This window comes from Mandrillus leucophaeus, unplaced genomic scaffold (assembly GCF_000951045.1).
Source record: "Mandrillus leucophaeus isolate KB7577 unplaced genomic scaffold, Mleu.le_1.0 Scaffold249, whole genome shotgun sequence".
Classification (NCBI taxonomy): Eukaryota; Metazoa; Chordata; class Mammalia; order Primates; family Cercopithecidae; genus Mandrillus; species Mandrillus leucophaeus.
The window spans coordinates 747,840-770,111 of record NW_012102576.1 but is presented as its reverse complement, the minus strand read 5'-3'; the positions used below and the strand labels follow the sequence as shown (position 1 = coordinate 770,111).

At 51.7% G+C, this 22,272-nt stretch overlaps 1 protein-coding gene across 3 annotated transcripts in view; it reads right to left on the bottom strand.

Moving 5' to 3' along the window:
- DDX11 (DEAD/H (Asp-Glu-Ala-Asp/His) box helicase 11) overlaps nucleotides 1-20,998 on the bottom strand; it is a 30,370-nt gene extending 9,372 nt beyond the window's left edge. Inside the window, exons 1-15 of one of the 3 annotated variants that reach the window (XM_011983310.1) lie at nucleotides 20,520-20,579; nucleotides 16,240-16,587; nucleotides 15,992-16,139; nucleotides 10,535-10,783; nucleotides 9,929-10,015; nucleotides 9,474-9,631; nucleotides 6,628-6,673; nucleotides 5,594-5,701; nucleotides 5,281-5,368; nucleotides 4,679-4,887; nucleotides 2,941-3,093; nucleotides 1,928-1,974; nucleotides 1,501-1,580; nucleotides 197-241; nucleotides 9-76 (exon numbers count right to left, since the gene is read on the bottom strand). In XM_011983310.1, coding sequence (XP_011838700.1) covers nucleotides 9-76; nucleotides 197-241; nucleotides 1,501-1,580; nucleotides 1,928-1,974; nucleotides 2,941-3,093; nucleotides 4,679-4,887; nucleotides 5,281-5,368; nucleotides 5,594-5,701; nucleotides 6,628-6,673; nucleotides 9,474-9,631; nucleotides 9,929-10,015; nucleotides 10,535-10,783; nucleotides 15,992-16,139; nucleotides 16,240-16,313 — 1,560 coding nt within the window. In that variant the 5' untranslated portion in view covers nucleotides 16,314-16,587; nucleotides 20,520-20,579. Of the gene's footprint in view, nucleotides 1-8; nucleotides 77-196; nucleotides 242-1,500; nucleotides 1,581-1,927; nucleotides 1,975-2,940; nucleotides 3,094-4,678; nucleotides 4,888-5,280; nucleotides 5,369-5,593; nucleotides 5,702-6,627; nucleotides 6,674-9,473; nucleotides 9,632-9,928; nucleotides 10,016-10,534; nucleotides 10,784-15,991; nucleotides 16,140-16,239; nucleotides 16,588-20,519; nucleotides 20,580-20,769 lie in introns of those variants that run through there. The other 2 variants (XM_011983311.1, XM_011983308.1) reach the window with 2 other exon arrangements.
- Between the last annotated feature and the right edge of the window lie 1,274 nt (nucleotides 20,999-22,272).

Here is a 22,272-nt window from a genome sequence, read left to right as displayed (position 1 = left end):
ACCCCTACCTTGAACAGGTTGATGTTGTCAATCTGGCTCTGGAAGAGAAAATCGTTGATGGTCTTCAGCTCTGTCCCTGAGAGCAAACACACGAAGGGCCTTGGGAGCTTCACCCTGAGCCTCGGGTTTCAGTCCCAGGGTTAAGCTCGGAAGTGGCTCAGATCAGCTCTGGGCCCTCTGAGGGCAACTCTCTTACCTGTCTGTGAGAGGCTCTGTGTATTGGGATTTTGCTTAATGTTCCCTAAAAAAGAGAATGGAAATTGGTCACAATGGTGGTTCTCTGGCCCCTCAACCCTTCCCTATCTCCTCTCCCTCGGCACTGCACGTCAAGTGAGAAGAGCATCCATACTTGAAGGGCTTTGTTTTGTTTTTCGCTATTTATAGCATGCAAAGGACCCACCAAGAGGGCAGGTGGCTCCAGGAGCCTCCCACATCTGACTCACGTACTTCCACATGGAACCCAAAGCCCTGTAAGTTCATGTTTTTCACCCCTTCTCTAGGAGGCCAGGACACAGTGGCCAGACCAATGCATGCAGGGCACGGGACCACACAGGAGCTGCCCAGGCCACGTGGGGAGCCTGAGGCAACGCAGAGCTGGCGGCTCAGAGCAGCAGCACGAGACCAGCTCCCGCTAGAAGCTCCCACAGGCTTTCTGCAGCTTCCACTTCCACAGACGCCTTCCAAGGGGGTGCCCCATCATAAAAGAAGGGGACATGACAGGGTCATGCAAAGAGGCATGGGAGCCGGAGTCAGAAGATCCCAGGCTTCCGTGCTGGGCTTGGGAACCGTAAGCAGCCATTGCACTGAGGTCTAATTTATGCGTCATCAACAAGGATTCAAATGCCAGCACTACTTTCTCACAGGGCACACAAAACCGCATATGCAAGTGCTTCGAACACCCCACAGCGCTATGCCCATCACGGAAACACTGTGTGTTCATATGATGCTGTATCCTTACTATCCCCCCAGAGCAGGGCCTGAAATAGAAAGTCCTCAGAACATGGGCAAAGAACCCAAGGGCCTAAAAAAAGCTCAAGTCAGACGACTCAACTAAGCTACAAAGAACAAGAATTTTCTCAATCAATGACCAAGACCCTTCTTTTTTCTTTTTTTTGAGACGGATTCTCACTCTGTTGCCCAGACTGGAGTGCAGTGACACGATCTCGGCTCACTGCAACCTCTGCCTCCCGGGTTTGAGCAAGCAGTTCTCTTGTCTCAGCCTCTGGAACAGCTGGGACTACAGGCCACACCAACACTCCCAGCTAGTTTTTTTTGTATTTTTAGTAGAGATGGGGTTTCACCACGTTGGCCAGGTTGGTCTCAAACTCAGGTGAATCACCTGCCTCAGCCTCCCAAGTGCTAGGATTACAAGCGTGAGCCACCGCGCCTGGGTGACCCTTCTTAAAAACAGAGAATTGAAGCATCCTGATGGGCAACCAAGGAAAAAGCTGCCTGGCAGGTTGTGCAGACCGAGGGTCAGCAGGGGGATGGGGCTCTCACCCCCCAGCACGGCCACGAATTTCTCCAGCAAATACAGGATCTGCTTCAGGTACATCAGGTTCTTGGCCTTCAAACGCTTCCTGAGAAGAAGCCAATGGACATTAAGTGGTGGTGCCCTGACAGTGACTCGCCCCGCCCACCCCAGTGGAAGCCTTGTGCCCAGTGCCTCTCAAATTGGGTCACAAGCTACAAATCCTTTCCCAGAGAGCAGGCTGGCCATGGTGCCAGGCCTCAGAGCCAGTGGTCGGTCCCCAGCCTTCCAAGTCTGTGTGTAGCACACACCATGATGTGCCCAGGACATGAATGGCACGCAGCTCCACCCCACCACAGCCCAGGCCAGAGGCGGGAACCAAAGTGCTGCCTCTCCGAGGCCAATGCAGGGGGCCGCCAAGGGACTGTCCCACTACCTCAGAGGGTCACATCTCACCCGTATCGCTCCATGTACTGCAGCAGCTGGGAATGGGCCTGGCAAAGCTGGGGAAAGAACACAAACCAGGCTCTGGGCAAGCAGCCGAGGGCTGAGCTGTTGACATCTTAGATTTGCCTAGAAGATGCTGGCCCTGGACACACAGGAAGCCACCAAAGGGAGGAGAGGGGGCTGGGTGCAGACAAAAGGTATGGGTTTCCACAGCCCTCAGGCTGGTGGGAGCTAAGAGAGAGGGGAAGGAAGAGAAGTTTTCCTCCAGCGTCCACTGTGGGTTAGAGAAAAGCAAGAGGCTGAATCCCTCAAGTACGGAATCCCCTGCTAGTTTCCACCGGGTTGGGAAAAGACCTGGAGTCTACAAAGTGATGGTTCAAGGTCACCATCACATCCCGGCCTCAATTCAACCCAGGCACGGGTCAGCAGAGCTGGTGGGATGTTGTGGGGGGTTTCACAGTCAGAAACCAGTGGGCACACCCCAGCTCCACACTCATGAGCTGCATGACCTTAGGACACAGCTTGACCATGTCTGAATCTCTAAGTTCTCAATGTAAAACAGGAACACCACCCCCATGGCAGAGTTAGCGTGAAGACCAGGGACACCTGGTGCCATGCAAGGCGCACAATAGGTTGGCAGGAGGAGCCTGCACTGATCTTGAGCATTCCTCAATTCAATTCCCTCCAGGCAACTGCAGTAACAAAATCCAGTCCTGAGGGGACTTCTGCCTCACTCATGCCATCTCCTTGGCTTACAGAGCTGGCTGCTGGTATCCAGCGCTGGAGGGACACGGGAGCATGGAGGCAGGTAAAGTGCAGGGAAATGAGCCATTCTGCCGTAGCGGGGTCCCCAGGATGCAGTGGAAAGCCATGGTCAGCCTCCGATGAGGTCACTGCCTTGACTTATGCACCCTCTAGCAAGCCCCACCTCCGAAGGAATTCTTGGCCCAGGTGTCTGGAGGAACCATGCAAGTCCCTTTACCTCACGGCAGCCCTGGCCCGAGGAGGGGAGGCCCACGCACCTGGGAGCCGCTGACCTCCACGCTGTGCATGCCCGTGATGGTGTCTATCAGGTTGTGCGCTTCGTCGATGATCACCACCTGTTCCTGCAGCCGGATGCCCGCAGCCTGCCGAGTGGCAGCATGCAGCAGCATCTGATAGGGCAGCACCACCAGCTGGGAGGGGAGATGAGGCCACCTGAGCAGGGCGGGGCTCCCCTGCAGAAGCCTTGCCTGCCTGACACTGAGGTCCTGATGTGAGTGCTTCTATTTCCTGCCTGGACTATGTAGCGCCATTCGAAAGTAGAGTGTAGCAACGGACAAGCTTTCCTTGAGCTTTAAATGAAACGCCAACATATGAAACACAGGAAACGGGCTGGTCTGACTCCTGAGTAAACCAAGGGCAGGGCTGGGTGAGGGGAACCCCTGCTTAGCCTTGTCCATGTCCTCAAGGTCGCCCCGGAAGCCCCCGAGTTTCTGCAAAACACCTGAAAACCACTGGTGCGCCAGGAAGGGGCCCCAGTTTCTGCTCCTGGAGCTGCTACTTCCCAGCTGTGTGACTCTGGGAGTTGTCTAACCTCTCTGACCCTTGGTTTCCTCATCTGCAAAATAGGGTTGATATATCTCAAGTGAGGGTTGAGTGGAGCTGGGGTAACAAAAATAAAAGCAACTCTGCAGATCTTTAGGTGTTTGTTGTTAGGAAAGTTTCCAGTTAAAGGAATACTCATATAAAAAGTGAAATACCAGAAAACTGAATGGCTCCATCACTCACGGTTGGTGAGAAAATAAAAGTCGCTTAACTTTTCTGGGCTCCAGTGTCCCCATGCATAGAATTCCACTGGAATACTATTAATATAAAAGCAAAATATGGTCAAAGTGCTTTAAAAATTCAAAAATTGTAAAGATTTTGAGCCATATTAGGATATTTGTGTATAAATGCCTACAGCACTAATCTTGCTCTAAAGGCAAACAGACCGGAGGGAAGGCCTGGGACATCATGGGGCCTGGCAGCTTCTCTCCGTTTCTCTGCCAGCGCCCACACAGCTCAGCAGGTATGCTGGTGAGCATTCAGCTGCCGTGCAAAATGGTTACTTAGTTCCCCGAATCTTTTAAAACTTTAAATTTTTTCTGGATTATACAGCATTTTCCACAAGTGATATCCTGTTTCCAAAGTCACTCAAATTAAAGTAGCAAGAAAACAGTGGAATTGCACCCACCAAATAACCGTGAGATACTCTTTTTGATCTGCTACATTAGCAGTTCTTCCTTCTGTTTAAAAATCAAGAGAAGTTGAGGCAGAGAAGACAGTATTGTCACGTGCTGCAGGTAGGTGTATGCTAGGAAAGCTTTCCAGTTACAAAAATGAAAAATAGGAAAACTGAATGGTTCCATCGCTGACGTGCGCCATCACATGATAGGCATGGAAGTTGGGAGCATCACTTGGAAAGCCATTTGTAAACAGATTTAAGTACCGCACTCTTCTCAGCTCCTGGCATCCTCTCCCTGTGGTTTCACTAGGAATGCACATGCTTCCTGGCTCCTAAATACTATCCCCAGTAATGCCAACTGGCCCTGCTGCCTGGAGCCCCCAAGGGATCCCACGCGCCACCTCCAACTCACGCATCAGGAAAGAATGGGTTAGGTACTGTCAGTCTGAACTCGGTAGGTGGCATCCCCCAAAATACGGTGTGATGAAGACTCCCCTCATGTCCTAGACCACAGTGAGAGCAAGCGCGGCTTTCCGGCCCTGCAGGGCCCTCACCTGGGCTGCAGGGATGGCAAGGCGGCTCCCGTAATAGGGACAGGCCCGGGCCTCCTTCCCAAGGGCCAGCAGCTGCTCAATGTCCTTCACCTCTGCCAGGGCCTCATCCCGGAGGAGGCCCATCTGCTCGTGGTTGTAGAAGGGGCAGGCCGCCTGCTTCTCCTGCCTCCTTCTCTTTGGCTTCTCCTCCTCAGCTCCTTTCTTCTTCTCTGAGGGTGGCACAGGCACCAGGAGAGAAAAGAGAGAGGACAGCAACTGTCCATGGGCCCAACAGAGGGCTCTGTAATGCTGAGACCCACTTCCATGGGGTAGGGTCTATAAGACCCTCCCAAGCACTGCCTACAGTGGTCTCACTGGAACACTATTAAGGTTTTACTTTTGTTCTCCAGAAAGAGCCTATAAAATCATCTCCAAACCAGTGATTCCCCGACACTGACCCAGAGAGTAGGAACACTTTTAACCAAGGAGAGGGGCCTCAGGAAGGAACTGGGGTCTCCTCTGCCATTCTTTCTATGAAAGATACTTAATGGTCTTCGGTCACTGCTACCCCTGCCTCACTCTCTCCAGACTGCCTGCGGCTACGCCATGGTCCCGATGGCTACCGTGCCTGCTTCTCTGCATGTCCACACAGCGATCGTTGATAAGCTGCACAGAACCTAGGCTTTTCACATCTTCGTTGACACAAAGGTTCTGCAACAAAGGAGAAAGAAAGAGGCAAAGAGATGGTGCCGGCTAAATGACATCTAACCAACACAGGTGGACCTGCCCCGCCTCTCCTTTGCCTTCCAGTGATGGGCTGGCCAGGCCAGGGAGGGGGCTGCTCCTCGCACTGGTCTCCCAGGCCTGGACGAGGAGGACAAAGCTGTGGGGAAAGGAGCAGGATGGCCGCTGGTGGAAACACTGGCCACTGTTTACCTGCCGGGAGCCAAGGGAGACCAGCCGAACATCCTTGCCAAAGGGGCTCTTCTTCACCTCATGCACAAACTGGGCCAGCTGGGAGTGTGTCCGACTACAGTAATAAATCTAGCAGAGAGAAAGAAAGGTGCTTCAAAGACGGAACCAAAACATCCCATGGCATTCTGTAACATCAAGGCACGCCAGGGCCTGAGAGGCTGAGGGAAAGGGAGTGGCTCTAAATGCACAAAGCTGAGGCAGGACAGCGATGTCCCACATCAGGCATCTATCTATCGAGGGACCCAGGGGTTCCCAAGTCACCCACAGCTCCAGAAGCTGCCCAAAGGCAGCTCCTTCCACGAGTCATATCCAGTCTCTAATCAACCACTTTGGAGGGTTGGCCAATCTTAGGACACGGGTGACCATCTCCCGTTGCAAACAGTCCCCACTTGGGGAGGGTGGGTTGTCGGTGGGGGTGGGTGGGGAGTGTGTCACACACATCCCTCAAAGGGAGAAAGGAAGGCTGACCAGAATACCCTCTCTCTACTCCTCTAAGGCAACAGTGAAGGGAGGAAACAAGAAAAATACAGAGAAAATACCTACTTCCGACAGAAAACAAAAGTCATAAATCAATGAAACCAAATGGGAGATGTCAGACCACACATAACCCATAGCCCTCCATGCAAATCGGAACACGGACAAGGGGAGAAGCACCCCAAAGGGTAGGACACTCGTGTCTGTCCTACCCACACCACCCAGACTTCAGCCCTGAACAGCTGCTCCTTGATGCCCTGGCGTGGCAAGCATGGCCTTGCCCCCAGGAGAGGTCTCCCCAGGCCCCGAACCCGGGAAAGGTCTCCAGGGTCCACTGCAGCTGGCCAAGGGAGCAACTTGGGACCAGGGTTGCATCCGGGAAGCCACAGAGTCCAAGTGCTGGAATCTCTTTTGTAGAAAGAAGGGTGAGAAGCAGCTGAGTGACTCCAGCTTTCTCCCCGGGGGTGCAGGGCCCAGCCCATAGGCCCCAACACAGCACCAGCTGAGGATACTCGTGTTACCTTAGTTACATGTTCTTCCTCCAGGTCATCCTCATCCTCATCCACTCTGTGTGAGACAGAAGAGAAAACAGTCTTCTCTCAGCAAACTCAGCAAAATGCACTGAGCATCTGCTGAGCGCTGGTGATGAGCCCTGGCCATTCCCAGCGATGGGTTCCACCAAGGCAGCAGGTGCTGCTCGCTCAGAAACTCCCCCAGGCAAATGCCAACCCCAGCCTCCCATGGCCACTTAGGTCTGTGGGTGGGGAAATATAAAAAGGAGAAAGGGGCTCAGCACCCCCAACCCAAGTCTTGAGTTGGAAGCCTTGGGCGTCATGGCAGGCTGCTCTCCTCTCTGCCCTCCCTCCGGCAAGCTGGACCCCTCTGAGGTCCCAGGGGGGATATTTGCTCTTCATCACCTCGGGCCTTTGGATGCTCTGTGACTGGAATGCTGTCTCCCCTCACCAGCTCTCAGTCAACTCTAAGATAGCAGCAGAAATGTCACCTCCTCCAAGAAGCCGCCTTTGACCTTCCCCGGTAGGTCTGGCTGCTCTGACACAGATTCATGGCCCCTGCTCTTAACACCTACCTCATTCAAAATCGCTTTCTCTCAGTCTATCGCCCTACAGACTGTCATGTCCACAAGGGAGGACCCAGGTCAGCCTTGACTCTGCTGAGTCCCTGTGGCCTCACCTAGAGCCTGGCATGCGGCAGGAACCCCCTGGCCATCTCCTGGATGAAGCCACAACTGACTGACCAAGTGAACAGAGGACGCTCTCACTTATGACCAGTTACACCTCTTCTGTCAGCGCCTCAGTCTGCCCTTTCCAGCAATGCAGGAAGAGCCGATCAGCACTGGGTGTTGGTGGGGAGGCCAGCCCTGCATCCCATGGCCCGAAGCTGAGCCAGCTTTACTAGTCTACGCTCCTCAGAAACACAAAACCATCTGACAGGCACACACTACCTATGGGAACATCACACAAAAAGAAAACATTTTTGTTCACCTCGAAATTCCTTTCTAACAAAACAGAACACAACTGCCTTGGGTTATCAGAAGAGTAATTATTACAGGCTTGGCTTCATGGTCACTAAAGGGCAGGCAGCTCTATCTTAAAGGCTTGGATCAATCTTATGTCGCATGCTGGACAAAGCCAGCAGGAGCTCAGTGAGCGGCTGGGTGTGTGAAGAAATGAACAGCAAAAGTTTTCTATTCACAACTCAGGTCCTCTGAGGCTCACGTTATCTCCTGAAATGCGAGGGCATGGGAAGCCCCGGAAGCTGACCTACAGGATCCATGGCTCTTGCCCAGACCTGAAGGAGCACTTTGTTCCTGTAATATTCGCCACCTCCACGTCCACTCAAGTTCTCTGCCTTGTCCTCACGGGCTCTAAGGAAGAGGAGGGGGAGCAGAAGCACGACCTTGGAGGCGGGCAGGAAGGGTTCATGGAGCACAAGCTGTTTATGACCCTCTCTCCAGTGAGGCACAAGGCAGCACGGTGGTCTCTGCCCTGGGCAGGCGCAGAAGTCGAGATCCGCATGGGCAGCCTGGAATCACACTACTGGACTGGAACGAGGAAGCATCTGCTCATTCATGTCAACTCGATTTTACTGAGCACACCCCTACGCCAAACGCTGGGTCAGCTCTGGGAACACAAAACTATAAAGACGTGGTTCCTGCCTGAAGCAGCTCGAGCCCAGCCAGGGAGAGGAGGCAACAACAGAAGCACAAGCGGGTGCATGAGCAAAACAGAGCAGCTGACACCCGAGGCCACCCAGATGACACCTGAGCCAGGCCTTAAAGGAGAGGAAGACATCTGCCAAGGGAGGAGGGAAGGGTGTTTGGCTACAGCACGTTGCATGAGCAAATCCTCGGACAGGACAGAGGACGGCCTGGCACGCTGGAGGAAGGTCAGGGCAGCGGGGAAGCTGGCATCTGGTGGAGGGAGGCTGGAGGTGGCGTCAGAAGGCGCCCTGCAGACAGACCGTGAGGGCCGGGGATGAACCTTCAGGAACATCCACAGAAGGTCTCTGGTCTTGCAGTTACCCTCTGACAGATGCGGTGGCCAGGGTGCCACGGGACACACGGGACCCATCACCAGGTGCAGCCCCCCATCCCATCCACATCACCGTTTGGTTTTCCTTGTAGGCAAACACGCTGATTTCACATAGGTGCTATTTGTTTTCATGTCTATTAACTGTCCCCTCCATGTCTTCTTCCCTTCTACGTCCACAGCATCTGGACAGTGCCACACCCAGAGCAGACACTCAGGGATGGTGGTGAGGTTCCAGTGTGAATGGGAACAGGGCTGTCACCAGGGATCCTGTGGGCCCGAAATGGCCTGGGTGGCCTGTTCAGGGCTAAGTCACCCAGCAGCTCATGGCTCATCAAGTGGAAACCTCAAGTCTAGACCAACAGAGGCCTTATGGGAGAAGAAAAGCTCAGGCTAAGGACGCCTTGACGGCTGACACCGCACAGGTTACCCAGCGCAGTCAGCTGCCTCAGAGCCTGAGATCTAGAGCCAGGCCGGCCGAGTTCCAGCCCAGCTCTCCACTGTCGAGGCTTGTGGCCTCAGCCAAGGTGTCTCCCCTTGTGGGGCTGCAGCCTCCTTGTGTATAAGGCACAGATCCAAATGTTCCTGCCCTGCCTGAGCTGCCATGAGGACAGCTGAGAGGACACAGGCCAGGCCAGTGACTGTCCTCACAGCCATTGGCACTCATGGATCCTAGGAAGGACCCGGCTTAGAGCAGAGGGCAGAGGCCACCATGCCTCTTACCAGGTGCTTCATGGCATCTGTGGCATGAGGGAAAGAGCTGTCTTCAAGGGTGTCCCCTGGCCTGGGGCCGGGTAGCGCTGCCACCTCTGTCTCACCCGCTCGCTGCCTTTTTCTCCTCGTCGCTCTCGTATTCGGCAAGGACCAGCTCCTCCTCCATAGACTCCAGCTGCTCCGGCCGCTCAGCCCCTGGGCCTGTCTCTAGCATCTCTCTGCTGAGGCGGAGGAGATTCTCCGTTTCTTCTTCTTCCTGCCTCTGGACAGGAGGAGTGGAGGTGGGGAGGGAGGAAGAAGTCTCAGCACCAGTACCCGCCTCCCAAGTGCCAGAGACAAAGCACGCTACGCCCATTCACAGGGGCCTGGCTGCCTGGCTGGAGAGAGGTCTACTCCCAGGATCCACGCCTCAACCACTCACAGCCCAGCTCCTGTACAGGAGCACATAGCCAGTGAGGATCATGCAGGGGAGACTGAGGCCCTGGCCACGCATCCATGGGCCTCCAAGCAGAGCGACCCTGCCTGGACATAATCCTGCCCCCCAAGAAATGAGGCTCACCAGGCGCTTGGCTGCATATTTGAACTGCGCCCTGTGCTGCAGCTGCTGCAGGCGTTCTTCTCGCTGCTTCCTCCTGGCCTGCTCCGCCTAAAGGAGGCAGACATGAAGGAAAATCACCAGGAAGCCCCTAACCAGGCCTCTCCTAAGGAGTCTGGACGGCTCAGCCCGGCGCCTCCTCACCTGGGGCAGCTCTCCTTCCCCAACCAGCACTCAAGGGCTGCCACATCCCCCACCAGGACCTCAATCCCGCAGGTCCCAGCCTCGCTGCTCACTGCGCAAGGCTGCACACTCCTCCCAAAGCCACACGCTCTCCATCAGATACATTTGCAGCCACTGAACCATGTTGCCAATGGCAATGAACAGGTCCTTTCCCAGGTGAGTAATAAATGGGAACCGACAGTTCGTTGTGTGGAGAAGGCCTGCTGACCTCCAGCTCAAAAAAGATAGCACCAGGGCAGCACCGTCGACCCAAGGAGCTGATGAAGAGCTGAGAGGCACGGCAACGGCAGAGGAACACACACTACCTGAGTCTCGGAATTGCCCCAGAACAATCGCTGAAGCCATGTTTCCTCCATCACTCCCACTTCGGGATACCCCTGGTCTCACCTTTAGTCGATCCACCAGGTCCCTCTCTTCTTTCTTCTGCACAAACTGAGTCACCCAGGCCGGCTCTCCAGCAGGCCTCGCGGTGGCTGCGGCCCCTTCGCAGGAAGACGACAGACACAGGGATTCATCTTTCTCATCATGTAAGGGGCCAGTTCCAGTTTCAAGGAGTCGTGCCTCTTCCTCACGCTTCTTCTGTTCAAAGTCACGGAGCCAGGAGAGGGCTCCACAAATAAGACTTAAGGACTTTCCCTGCAGAAAGAAAAATGATCTTCAGAAACAGGAAAACAACAAAGCGTCCCACATGACCTTTCCCCATTTTAATAAAAGCCTGAAAGAAGGTCTGGCTGTACATATGAGAGGATGCTCTAAGACCAGCCTAGGAAAGGAAAGGAAAGGAAGGAAATTAGCATTAGAATAGCCTGGAAAAACAGAACAGAAGGAAGAAATGAAAACTGGGCCCAAGAAGCAGGAAAGAGCTTCTTTAATTATCCAGCTCACTGTTCTGAAAACAAATTTAAAGCAGTTTATCAGATTATATGTAAATATCACACAAAATCAGAAGCTGAGACATTAGACAAAAAGCCCCCCAAAAGAATTAAGGCCCCCAAATGCTAAGCAAGAAATCCCATGCACTTGTCAACGCGGAGCCTAGCAGCCACTCAGCCTTCATGCGGCTCCTGTGCAGATGCAGGATGATGAGTCACGAGGGCCAGGGTTTACAAGTTTTTTTATTTTTTTATTTTTTAAAGCAAACTAATCACTCTAGAGGACATCACTCTCTCTGTCTGTTTTTGAGAGGAGGTCTTGCTATGTTGCCCAGGCTGGTATGGAACTCCTGGGCTCACACAATTCTCTGGCCTCAGCCTCCCAAGTGGCTGGGACTACAGGTGTGCGCCTCCGCACACAGACTGGAAAACACTACTCTTGACTTAAGACCAGAATTTTCTGTGAGCCTGATTGAATTGTATTCCTCCAAATTCCTATGTTGAAGTCCTAACCCCCAGTGTCTCAGAATGTGGCCTTATCTGGAAATAGGACCATCGCAAACGTAATCAGTTAAGATGAGACTACTAGGACGGGCCCCAGCCTGAAGGGCGAATATCCTTATTAGAAAGGGGACACGTGGATGCAGACATGCACAGAAGGCAGGCGATGTGACGACACCCAAGAAGACGCCACCTATAAGCCAAGGAAAGGGGCCTGAAGAGATCTTTCCCTCGCGACCCTCAGAAGGGCCCAGGCACGCGGACACCTTGATCTCAGCCTCCAGCCTCCAGTGCTGTGGGATGTCAGTTTCTGTTGTTTAAGCCTCACTGTGTGAAGCTTTCCTCCGGCAGCTCCAGGGAACCAATACAGTTCTTCCGGAGAGGACCCTTCAGGGAGCACCACAAGGAGGTGGCCCTGGTGTCCACAGGGGGACTCAGCTCAGGGGAGTCTCTGGAGGAGCCCATGCCTTCTGCTCCAGGCAGTCAGCTCTTCCAGCCTGCTGAACCCAGAGGGGATCTCAGAGTATCGGGTGCGGGGTGAAATACCTGGTTTGACCAGGGTTGGGGCAGCAGCGCAGCACAGGTGTCAGAGCCTCAAATTCCACAGCCAGGCGCCAGGGTTCCAGCTGCCTCCCCAGCCTGCAGCTCTGTGGCTCAGGCTGGCCTCACTATGCTTGTTTCCACGAGTGCAGAAATGGGAATGGCAACAGTAGCACCCTCCTTATAGAAATGGTGCAAGCAGGACATTAACACACATGAAAGGCCAAATCCTCTGGATTAGAGGATTGCCTGGCAAATAACAAGTGAGCAGTTGGAGTTAGCTAATTTTTTGCTATCATTAAGTAATAATAATACAATTATTAATAGCATTATTCTGGGATATGGGATCTATCAGTTTTCATCAGAATCTTGAAGGGCCCTGGGATAGGATAGAATGACACTGTTGACAAATGGATGGATCCCATATTTTTACAAAAGCCCCGTATGTACCATTTCCCTCAGCTTTTGACAGAAAGTAAACGGCAGAGAGTTCCAGGCAGCACTTCCCAGCAGCACCTGGAGGGCGGCTCTTACGTGCTGCCTGTGACATTGGAAGCAGTCAGCTTCAGCTGTCACTGGGCTGGGAGACACAATGGTTAGAAAGCCAGTGCCCTCCATCTGAAAGTGAGCTGAGGAAGTTCCTGAGGGCATGGTCAAAGTTATCTTTCAAAAACAACCGTGGGTACACTCCGGCACAACAACAAAAGAATAACTGAGGCCCATCGTTTTCTACATCCAGTAATGAGACCACAAAACTTTGAGATTGGAAAATGTTAAAAGGATGCATAACCAAAGGCTCACCTTCCTAGGGTATCGTCCCAGATAACACAGTTAAATGATTTATGCCAAGATAAGCAAATTCATTCACTCTGAACACCTGCTGGTGGTAGCAAGCATGGGGCTCAGAGCTGAGGACACAAAGGTGCAGAGCCCCTAGCAAGAGGCCACAGGCCCACATGTAACATACAATTCGAGGGCATCAGAGATCCCTGCAAAGCATGCACTCCAGGTTCGAGGACTCCCAGAACTGCAGTGTTACACAAGGCACAGCACACACCAAGCTGTAATGGTGACTCCACTTCATAGACCGATACACGGCTTAAAAGGTGACTATCAAGGATAAACAGCATCTCAGGCAGCTAAGGTGGGGGCACCTGTGCATCCAAGGCAGGGAAGGGCATGGTAGGTACAACAGGTAACAAAAACCCCACTCAGGGTGTCCCCCAGCACGGCTGCTCCTGTGGGCCGCAGGACACCCGGGACAGGAGAAAACACTCTATTCAGAAGATGATTTAGAAGACAGAAGAATGTCAAAGGTAATAAAGCCACAGGGTACGTTCCCAGAGAGTGCACACAAGATGAGGCTATAGAACCAGAGACATCGACAATTAAAGACTGAGCAGAGGAAGACGACGCGGAAGCCTGGAGTGCAGAAGACTGAGATGGAAAGACCTGAGAGGGAGAAGATGGGTTGTCAGGCTACACAAGGTGAAAGGGGTCAGGTGCAGTGGCTCATGCCTGTAATCCCAGCACTATGGGAGGCCAAGGCAGGAGGACTGCTTGAGCCTGGGGGTTTAAGACCACCGGCCTGAGCAGCATAGTGAGATCTCATTTCTACAAACTAAAAAATTCGCCAGGTGTGATGGTGCGCACCTGTAGTCCCAGCTGCTCAGGAAGCTGAGGTGGGAGGATCACTTGACACCAGAAGGTCGAATGATCCATGCAGTGAACCATGATCTTAACACTGCACTCTGCCCTGGGCAGCAGAGAGACACCCTGTCTCTAAAATTAAAATAAACAAGGCAGAATGAACATGCACTCAACTGTGTTCCAAAAAAACAAAGAAAGTGGAAGGAGTAATATGTTTTAGGAGAGAGGGAAATGAAGACAGAGACATCGAAGTGATTCGACAGAGACACTCAAGCCCAAGTGTCCCCAGAGATCTCCCCTATTCACTCTCAGAAAGACTCAGGAAGTGATAGGAAAGACAGGTCACTGAAAACAAAGGGACGGATTAAAATTCTTTTCAAGAACAATTAGATCCCCAGGTTGCAATCCCTGCTCCTGCTCCTTGCAGAAGACAGGAAGTGGGCTCTCAGTGGAAGCTGAGCTAGGAGAGCCCTGGAGGCAACAGGCAGAGTGAGGAGGCCAGGGGGAAGGGGAGGAGGGCCAGGCTGAAAGCAGGCACTGAGGCGGACTCTCCACCTGGAGCCTCTTCCCCAGACCACCTCTAGGAAGACTGGCTGTCAGATTTCAGCCCTTGTACCTGCTGGGCCAGAGCGTAGAGGCACCTGCGCTGGAGAGACCGAAGACTCTAGGGAAAATCCCACAGATGTGCTGGCAACTGGAGGCCCCCAACAAAGGAGCCCAGCCTGGCAGCCACAGCCAGCCTGCCCTGCAGACTCAGTCTTTCTGTATCCTGTTCTTCAGCATACACAGGCAGTCCAGGGCCGCTAGACGTTTGAGGAAAGCCTCCAAATGGACATATACCCTGCTGTGGTGTGGGTGCGGCTGTCTGTCCCAGCAACACTCATGCTGAAATCTGTCAAGTCAGTCTGAGGAGCAACTAATTCAAATGACAGGGAAAGGATGGAGGATTCCAGGAGGGCTCCAAGGTAAAAATGGAATTGGTTACTGCTGTGGATTAAATTGTATCCCCACCAAAATGCATGTTAAAAAAATGTTTTCAAAGAACAAAAACAAAACAAAAGAAGCTGTGTATGGTGGTGTGCACCCGTAATCTCGGATCTTGCCAGCCACTAGCTACTTGAGAGGCTGAGAGGCGAGGACGCCTGAGTTCGAGACCAGCCTGGGCCACACAGTGAGACTCCCCATCTTAACAAACATATGTTGAAATCCCAACCCCACCATGGGACTGTACTACAGATCCGGCCTTTAAGGGTAAAGGAGGTCATAAGGGAGCAGCAGTAAGGGAACAGCCCTTGTCCTCATAAAAGAGAACGACACCAAAGATCTGTTTTTCTCCTCCTCTTTTTAGCTTGTTCCACAGCAAGAAGGCAGCCATCTGCAAGCCGGGAAGAGACCCCCTCCCCAGAACCAGAACCCTGCCAGAACCTTGATCTTCAACTTTCCAGCCTCCAGAATGGTGACAAATAAATTCCTGTTAAGTCACCCGGTCTATGGTATTTTACTATGGCAGTCCTGGCCGACTAAGACAGGAATTTTCTGTATGGAAAATTGTATTGAGAGGCCATGGGATGATGTGGGAGGAACTGGCATAGGTATATTAAAAACTGAACTAACTTTAAAAAGGCACTTATTAACTCTGAAAAAACAGAGTATTAAGACATATTGTTGAAGACAAGATTATGCTCAAAATGTACACTGAAGGATGGGGAAAGAGAGGGAAAAGAGTTTGTAAGGAAGCCGTCTCATCTACCATAATAGGAAGGCACCAATGACTTCAGCCTAATTTTTCTCAGATCATGGAGCTATGTTTAAGACTTCAGGCCAGGCACGGTGGCTCATGCCTGTAATCCTAGCACTTTGGGAGGCCGAGGTGGGTGGATCACAAGGTCAGGAGATAGAGATCATCCTGGCTAACACAGTGAAACCCTGTCTCTATTAAAAATACACACAAAAAAATTAGCCGGGCTTGGTGGCGGGCGCCTGTAGTTCCAGCTACTCGGGGAGCTGAGGCAGGAGAATGGCGTGAACCCAGGAGGCGGAGATTGCAGTGAGCCGAGATTGCGCCACTTCACTCCAGCCTGGGCGACAGAGCAAGACTCTATCTCAAAAAAAAAAAAAAAAAAAAGACTTTAATAGAGGAAGTGACTATTACCCAGAAAGATAAACTGAGACTACTCTGCCCAACTTCAAACTATGAACACCTCTAGACAGGCAAACAGGAAAAGCTAGCATGGCTGCCGTTACGTTGTCTTTATCAGTATCTCTCACTATTCATACTCACAGTGCCAGTTGGACTCTCAAATATCCCAATCTTGCCAGCCTCCAAAACCCGGTAAAGCTCTGCCATGAAGTCTTCCTGGATGGAATAGGGCGTGAAGGGAAAAGGAAAATGGATGGTACCAACTTTCTGTGTTTCATTAGCCATGGACCTAGGAAAAATAAATACAACATGTTAAGCTCTCTCATGGTCCAGGAAGAAGTGGCTTGAAATCTGCAGCAGTATCTAAGAGCAGTTTCCACACTTGTTACCAAATTTCTCCTTGGGTTGTACATTTTTCTGGGAAGCAGAGACCTTGTTCTTTCCATCCTTTGCAGGTCCGCATGAGGCCATACCAGAATCATGCAATCCACCTAGCGACATGTAACGAACGACTCTAGCAGAATGCAGACCGGGAAAGCCCCTAAACTGAATCTCCCCTGCCATTTCACCGTGGCTCCGACACCTTCCTAATGCCTCTACAAAAGGCTTAGAGCTCTCTTCTCAAAGACAAGCACCCCTAGGATCTAGGGTGTTGCTTATAATTACTTTCTTCTCCCACTTCTCTGCAATGCACATTCACAAGCCGAAGTTACTTCACTTTATCCCGTTGTGAGGTCCTGGAAAATCATGACTCACAGGCAGAGGACCACAAACACAGCTTGTTTGGATGGTGCAAGTTAACGTACACATCCTTATAAGTATCTTTAGTTTGCTTCTTAGTTCATCCTAGCCTCCATTTCCAGCACCAGCCAGAGCCGCCTCCTACTAATTTTTCTGGCCTCAAGACGCATGAACTTTCTGTTTGGCTCCAGACAGGAAAGCTCTCTTCACAGTCACGGATCTCTGGCCGGAACAGCTTCCCAGTACTGAGACAAGGCATTTCTCTTTCCTTGCTAGGCTAAGGGCTAAGAAAAGCTCTGCTCCGCATTGACGTCATCTTTTTTTCCTCCTCTTCTGAATCTAATTATCTCTGAGATAGTGTTTACCTCTCCTCTCTTCCTTGAACTGCCATCTGGAGGCCTGACTCTTCCATCCTGGTTCCCACACCTCTCTCTTTGGAATTCGCTTCTCCAAGCTATTTGCCAGGTCTGTCTCTTCTAAGCACAAATGTTAGTAAGTCCCAAACCTATTTTACTAATATTAATAGATCGAGAGCCTATCTTTGTAACTTTGGCCTCAACAAGAGTAGTGATAGTGTCACTGTATTTACGAGGGGAAAGGTAGTTGCCACGATGCTTTTCGGTTTAGGGGCAATTAACACCACTACAGATTGGTGGCAGTTTATGGATTTGCACAGGAAGAGAGAACTCACAGAACTAGCACTATTTTACGCTCTGTCTTTACAGAGGTGTATCTGGCTGTTTTGTCAGACATTCTGGGGACAAGAAAAAATGAAAAAAGAAAAACATGACTACAGAGGTAGAGGAATAATTACAAGAAGGGTAATTAAAAAACACTATGACAATTCAATCCTGAGCGAGGGGTATGGACTAAAAAAGCTTTACCACATGAAGGAAGGGGAAGAACGGTACCTAATAAATTTTGAGGATCTGCTATGTGTTAAACACTCTACAGGGCCTTTTGCTTTTCTTATCTCATTTAATATGGCCGGGCGCGGTGGCTCAAGCCTGTAATCCCAGCTCTTTGGGAGGCCGAGACGGGCGGATCACGAGGTCAGAAGATCGAGACCATCCTGGATAACACGGTGAAACCCCGTCTCTACTAAAAAATACAAAAAACTAGCCGGGCGAGGTGGCGGGCGCCTGTAGTCCCAGCTACTCGGGAGGCTGAGGCAGGGGAGTGGCGTGAACCCAGGAGGCGGAGCTTGCAGTGAGCTGAGATCCGGCCACTGCACTCCAGCCTGGGCGACAGAGCGACTCCGTCTCAAAAAAAAAAAAAAAAAAAATCTGTACAACACTATAAGGATACAGCTATCGGATACTGATTCTTATAGAAATTAATTGCTCAAAGTCACAGCTAAAAAGTGGAAAACCAGGGATTCGAATCCAGGTCCAAATGACTGTGCTTTAGTGAAGCTCATCCGGTTGCAAGAGATATCCAGCGTAAGTAAAGGGAGGCTCACTGAAAGGAGGTTCACAAACTGAGAGTAAGAATTGAAACTATCTGGGAAAGCCAAAAACAGAAGCAGACTAAAGCGGCAAGGGAGCTCAGACTTCAAGACAGCTCCAGAACGTCACCAGCAACACGCACCCACGGGGTTCACTCTCCTGCTCAGCCGGGCGCCGGACACGCCACAATCTCACTCCCTCGGCGCACTCGGTTTCTGCTTACCCCACACTGGAGCTTGCACGTGGCCTCGTCAGCCCCTGGACCTTTCAGCTTCGGCTCCCACTGCCAAATAAAAAGTCTTGATGTCTCCCTGTTCTGAATCCCAAGAGAAAAAGCTGACCAGCAGCTCCTCTCCAGACAGAACACTGGTCAGCCTGATACCGGTCAGGCTCCCGGCCTCATCTACTCAGCTCGGGTCTTGCACTTGCTGCTCCCCTTGGCCTGGAGAAGGAGGAGTCCTCAATATCCAGGCCTCGGCTCAGGCTCACCTCCTCAGAGAAGGCTCTCTGGCTGTCTGGCTACTGGACAGGGGTCAAACACCACCCCCACTCCTCAACCCCTAGCTTGCTCTAAGTCACTTTTTAAAAATCACATTACTCTGTATTTAACTTACTCATAGCTCTTAGCACCATCTGAACCTATTTATTCTTCCTCACTGGAATATAAGTTCCATACATAGAGGAACCTTGTCTGTCTTGTTCTTCTCTGGCTCCAGGACTCAGAATGAGGTGCTTCAACACCTCATAGGCATTCAACAAAAATGTGATGAACGAATGAGTAGCCAGCCAGACATGCGGGCTGTATAAGTAAAGGTTTCTGTTCCAAGGCTGGGTAATGGAGGTCCCACGACTTCAATACCTATCTAGTTAAATGGCTAGTTCTTTAGTGGTTTCGAACCGTTTTCACATAACCCCACAACAACCCTGTGTGGTCAGTATTTTTATAAGCTCTATTTTATAAAGAAAGAAACTGAGACGCAATAAACTTAAGTGACTAGCCCAAGGTCACTCAGCAAGTGCTTGAACTCAGGATTTGAACCACATCTGCCAGATGGCCATGGCACCTGAAGCTTTGTATCTCCTCACTTTTTCTCCCACCAGGGTAAGTGGGATAAAAAAGACAGACTTGGTTATCAAACTCTAGAATGACAATACTAAACAATACAGAAGAAACGTTAAGTATTATTTCATTTCCCCGTCAGTGGTAATTATAGATCTCATTATTCCAGAAGCAGCACAGGCTAAATCATAGAGGTTTAGATAAATCTGAGTAAAACGGATTCACTAAGCCAGATTAAAAACATTTGCAGTGACTTGTTCAGCCCTCTTCAGGTTGGCTGTGTGGACGGAGGACAACCATCACCTCCCTGTGCTAAGGCACACACCAGGACAGCAAATCTCATGCTCATTAAACGAGGTAAGAGTTGTGAAAGCACTTCAGGAACATATTGGTTCTTTTCTTTCTTTTATTTTTTTTTTGAGACGGAGTCTTGCTCTGTCGCCCAGGCTGGAGTGCAGTGGCGGGATCTCAGCTCACTGCAAGCTCTGCCTCCCGGGTTTAGGCCATTCTCCTGCCTCAGCCTCCTGAGTAGCTGGGACTACAGGCGCCCGCCACCACGCCCGGCTAATTTTTTTGTATTTTTAGTAGGGACGGGGTTTCACCGTGTTAGCCAGGATGGTCTCGATCTCCTGACCTCGTGATCTGCCCGCCTCGGCCTCCCAAAGTGCTGGGATTACAGGCGTGAGCCACCGCGCCCGGCCCATGTTACTTCTTAAAAGTGTTCGTTTTCTTCGGTCCCCAATTATCACTCATTACTGAGTACAGACTATTGCTATGGGCTCAATTTTGTCCTCCCCACGTTGATCTTGGACGTCCCAAGCCTCTGGGACTGTGAGAAAACACATTTCTGTGTCGAAGCCACCCAGTTTATGGTCTTTTGTTATGGCAGCCGGGGCTGACCAGGACAACTATGTGGCAGGTACTACCTACCATATGGCCCTAAAATGTTTTAACTTCACACACCTGGAAAGCACCACAGCCCCAAGAGAAAAGCTTTTCCGCACTGCTGTTAAGCCAGGGCCACACACTGCAGTGCTGTGGTGCTCCACCAGCTGGAGGATGGCCTGGCCCATAAAACCCACATTCCCACCTTGCTCTGGCCCTGTCTCCCCTCCCACCTGCATCCTGAGCTTGCACCCTGTGTGGAACCCACCAGCGGCTTATGAGCATTTAAGTCCACGTTTATGACACTTCCGTCAACAATCTGGTCAACTGCACTCATCCCTGGCCTCTGTACTGTACCCTGCTCCGCCTCGATTCCGGCCCTAAGGGAAGCTAGAGCCATGGAGCCCTTAACTTTATCGGCTCTGGGCTCAGATTGCCAAGTTTAGGATCCCAGCTGTATCCTTGCTAAAGTTAGTATCTCTGGGACTCAGTTTCTGCATCTGTAAGAGACAGGTGGGTCACAGTGCTCACTCACTGCTGCAGTGTCTTATCTACGTAAGATAATCCATGAAAAGCTCAACATAGCTGGGCCAAAATAGCTGGGCCAAATGTAAGACCCAGACGCGCGGCTGCTGTAAATACCGACTCCTGCGCACCGCCCAGTTCCACCGCAGGCACAACCTTCGCAGGCCTGCCCAGTCTCCGCACAGGGTTCTCGCCTGTCAATCACGCTGGCCCCGCCCTCCACTTCCGGAATAATTTCCCGCTCCGAACTGGCCACCTACCTTTGCATACAGGGGTCCCGCAGACGTCTAGTTTGCGATTTCACCAGAGTCGCTCTTCCTTGTCCCGCTGCTCCTCGTCCTCAGCTCTGCCGCGCGCTCACCTTCTTCGCCGGCAGAATTGCTACGCTGAAAGCCAGGCCCAGGGAATCGGGGCAAACGCCGCTGCATTTGAAACTGGCGGCTCCCCTCAATGAAAGGCTGCCGGAACAACCCCCGCCGCTGCGCATGCGCACTCCAGGACGCGCGCGAACACGCAGCCGCCGTAATCTGGAGGGGGCGTGGTTTGCGCGCTCCGGAACTCGGAGCTCACCTCAGGGTTCGATGCCTCGTCCCGCTGCTTTCCGCCCGCTGCGGGCTATGTGATTAATCCCCGCCATTAGCGCCAGTTGTACGGAGCGCTGGACGGTTGCCTGACCAGATGAAACATCAGCCGATGTTCCAACGCCCAGGGACGGGCGCTGTCCCCGAAACGGGAAACCTGTCTTCTGGTCCCGGCTCTAGTCGGCCTCTGGAGATCCGCAGCTCGGTTATTTTACCTCTGAAACGGACGACACCTGCACTGCGCATCCCAGCGGCTCCTCCACGCGGAGAGACAGTGTCAGTGAAAGGCCGTCTAGATGACGAGTTGATGAAATCGTTTCTGCCCCGTGCGGGGCACGACCTTGCGGAGGGCCCGGAAGACCCAGCCCTGCCTGGAGCTTACCTGCTAATTAGGAGGACAACGCATCGCCTCACCTCCCTGGACTTTGCTTCTCCTTTATTCAGTGAGGGATTGGACTAGCTGATCCTTAAGAACTTTTCAGAAAGTCTGGTTCTGGCAGATGATCAATGGGAGCATCTCATGCTACGGGCTTTCGTGAATGACAGGTAATTGGTGCACCTTCCCAGCAGGGTCAGGGGGAGTTGCTGGGACTTGAAGGAAAGGCTTCTGGGGAGAGGAGCCAGTGTTAACAAGCTGTCGAAAAGCTTGGAGGTGGGAATTTACAAAAGGTGATTCCAGGATCAGTTATTTTTTGTCACCTGCTTCCTTATTGGGCAGTTTGGAGAGGGCGAGGAAGTAATACCCTTCAGGGTCTTGGGATGTGGCCAGCAGAATCCTTAGAGGGTCTTTGAAGTCTTAGTTTTAAGTGTAGAATTCATGGGCAGAGTACTTAAATACACTTTTCTCCAAAGAAGATGTACAGGTGGCTCACAGGCCCATAAAAATGTTGCATTCTACCCTATAACATCTGTGTGTGTTTTTGCATAAAAACAGAGTTTTAAAATAACTTGTCTAGTAAATTGACATCTCTAGAATAGAAGGTACGCTAGGTTTTTTACCCTATTGCTTCAAACACCATCCCACACAGCCGCACTCCTAGGGTAGGAATCGTCCAGTTTAAGAAGCACCATTGGAGGAATAGAAAGTGATAGGACGTGAAGGTCGCTCGGGGTCTGGTTGTAGAAGGCTTTAAACAACAAGCTAATAAATTTAGACTTCGCACTGTAGACAAGTTACAAGTC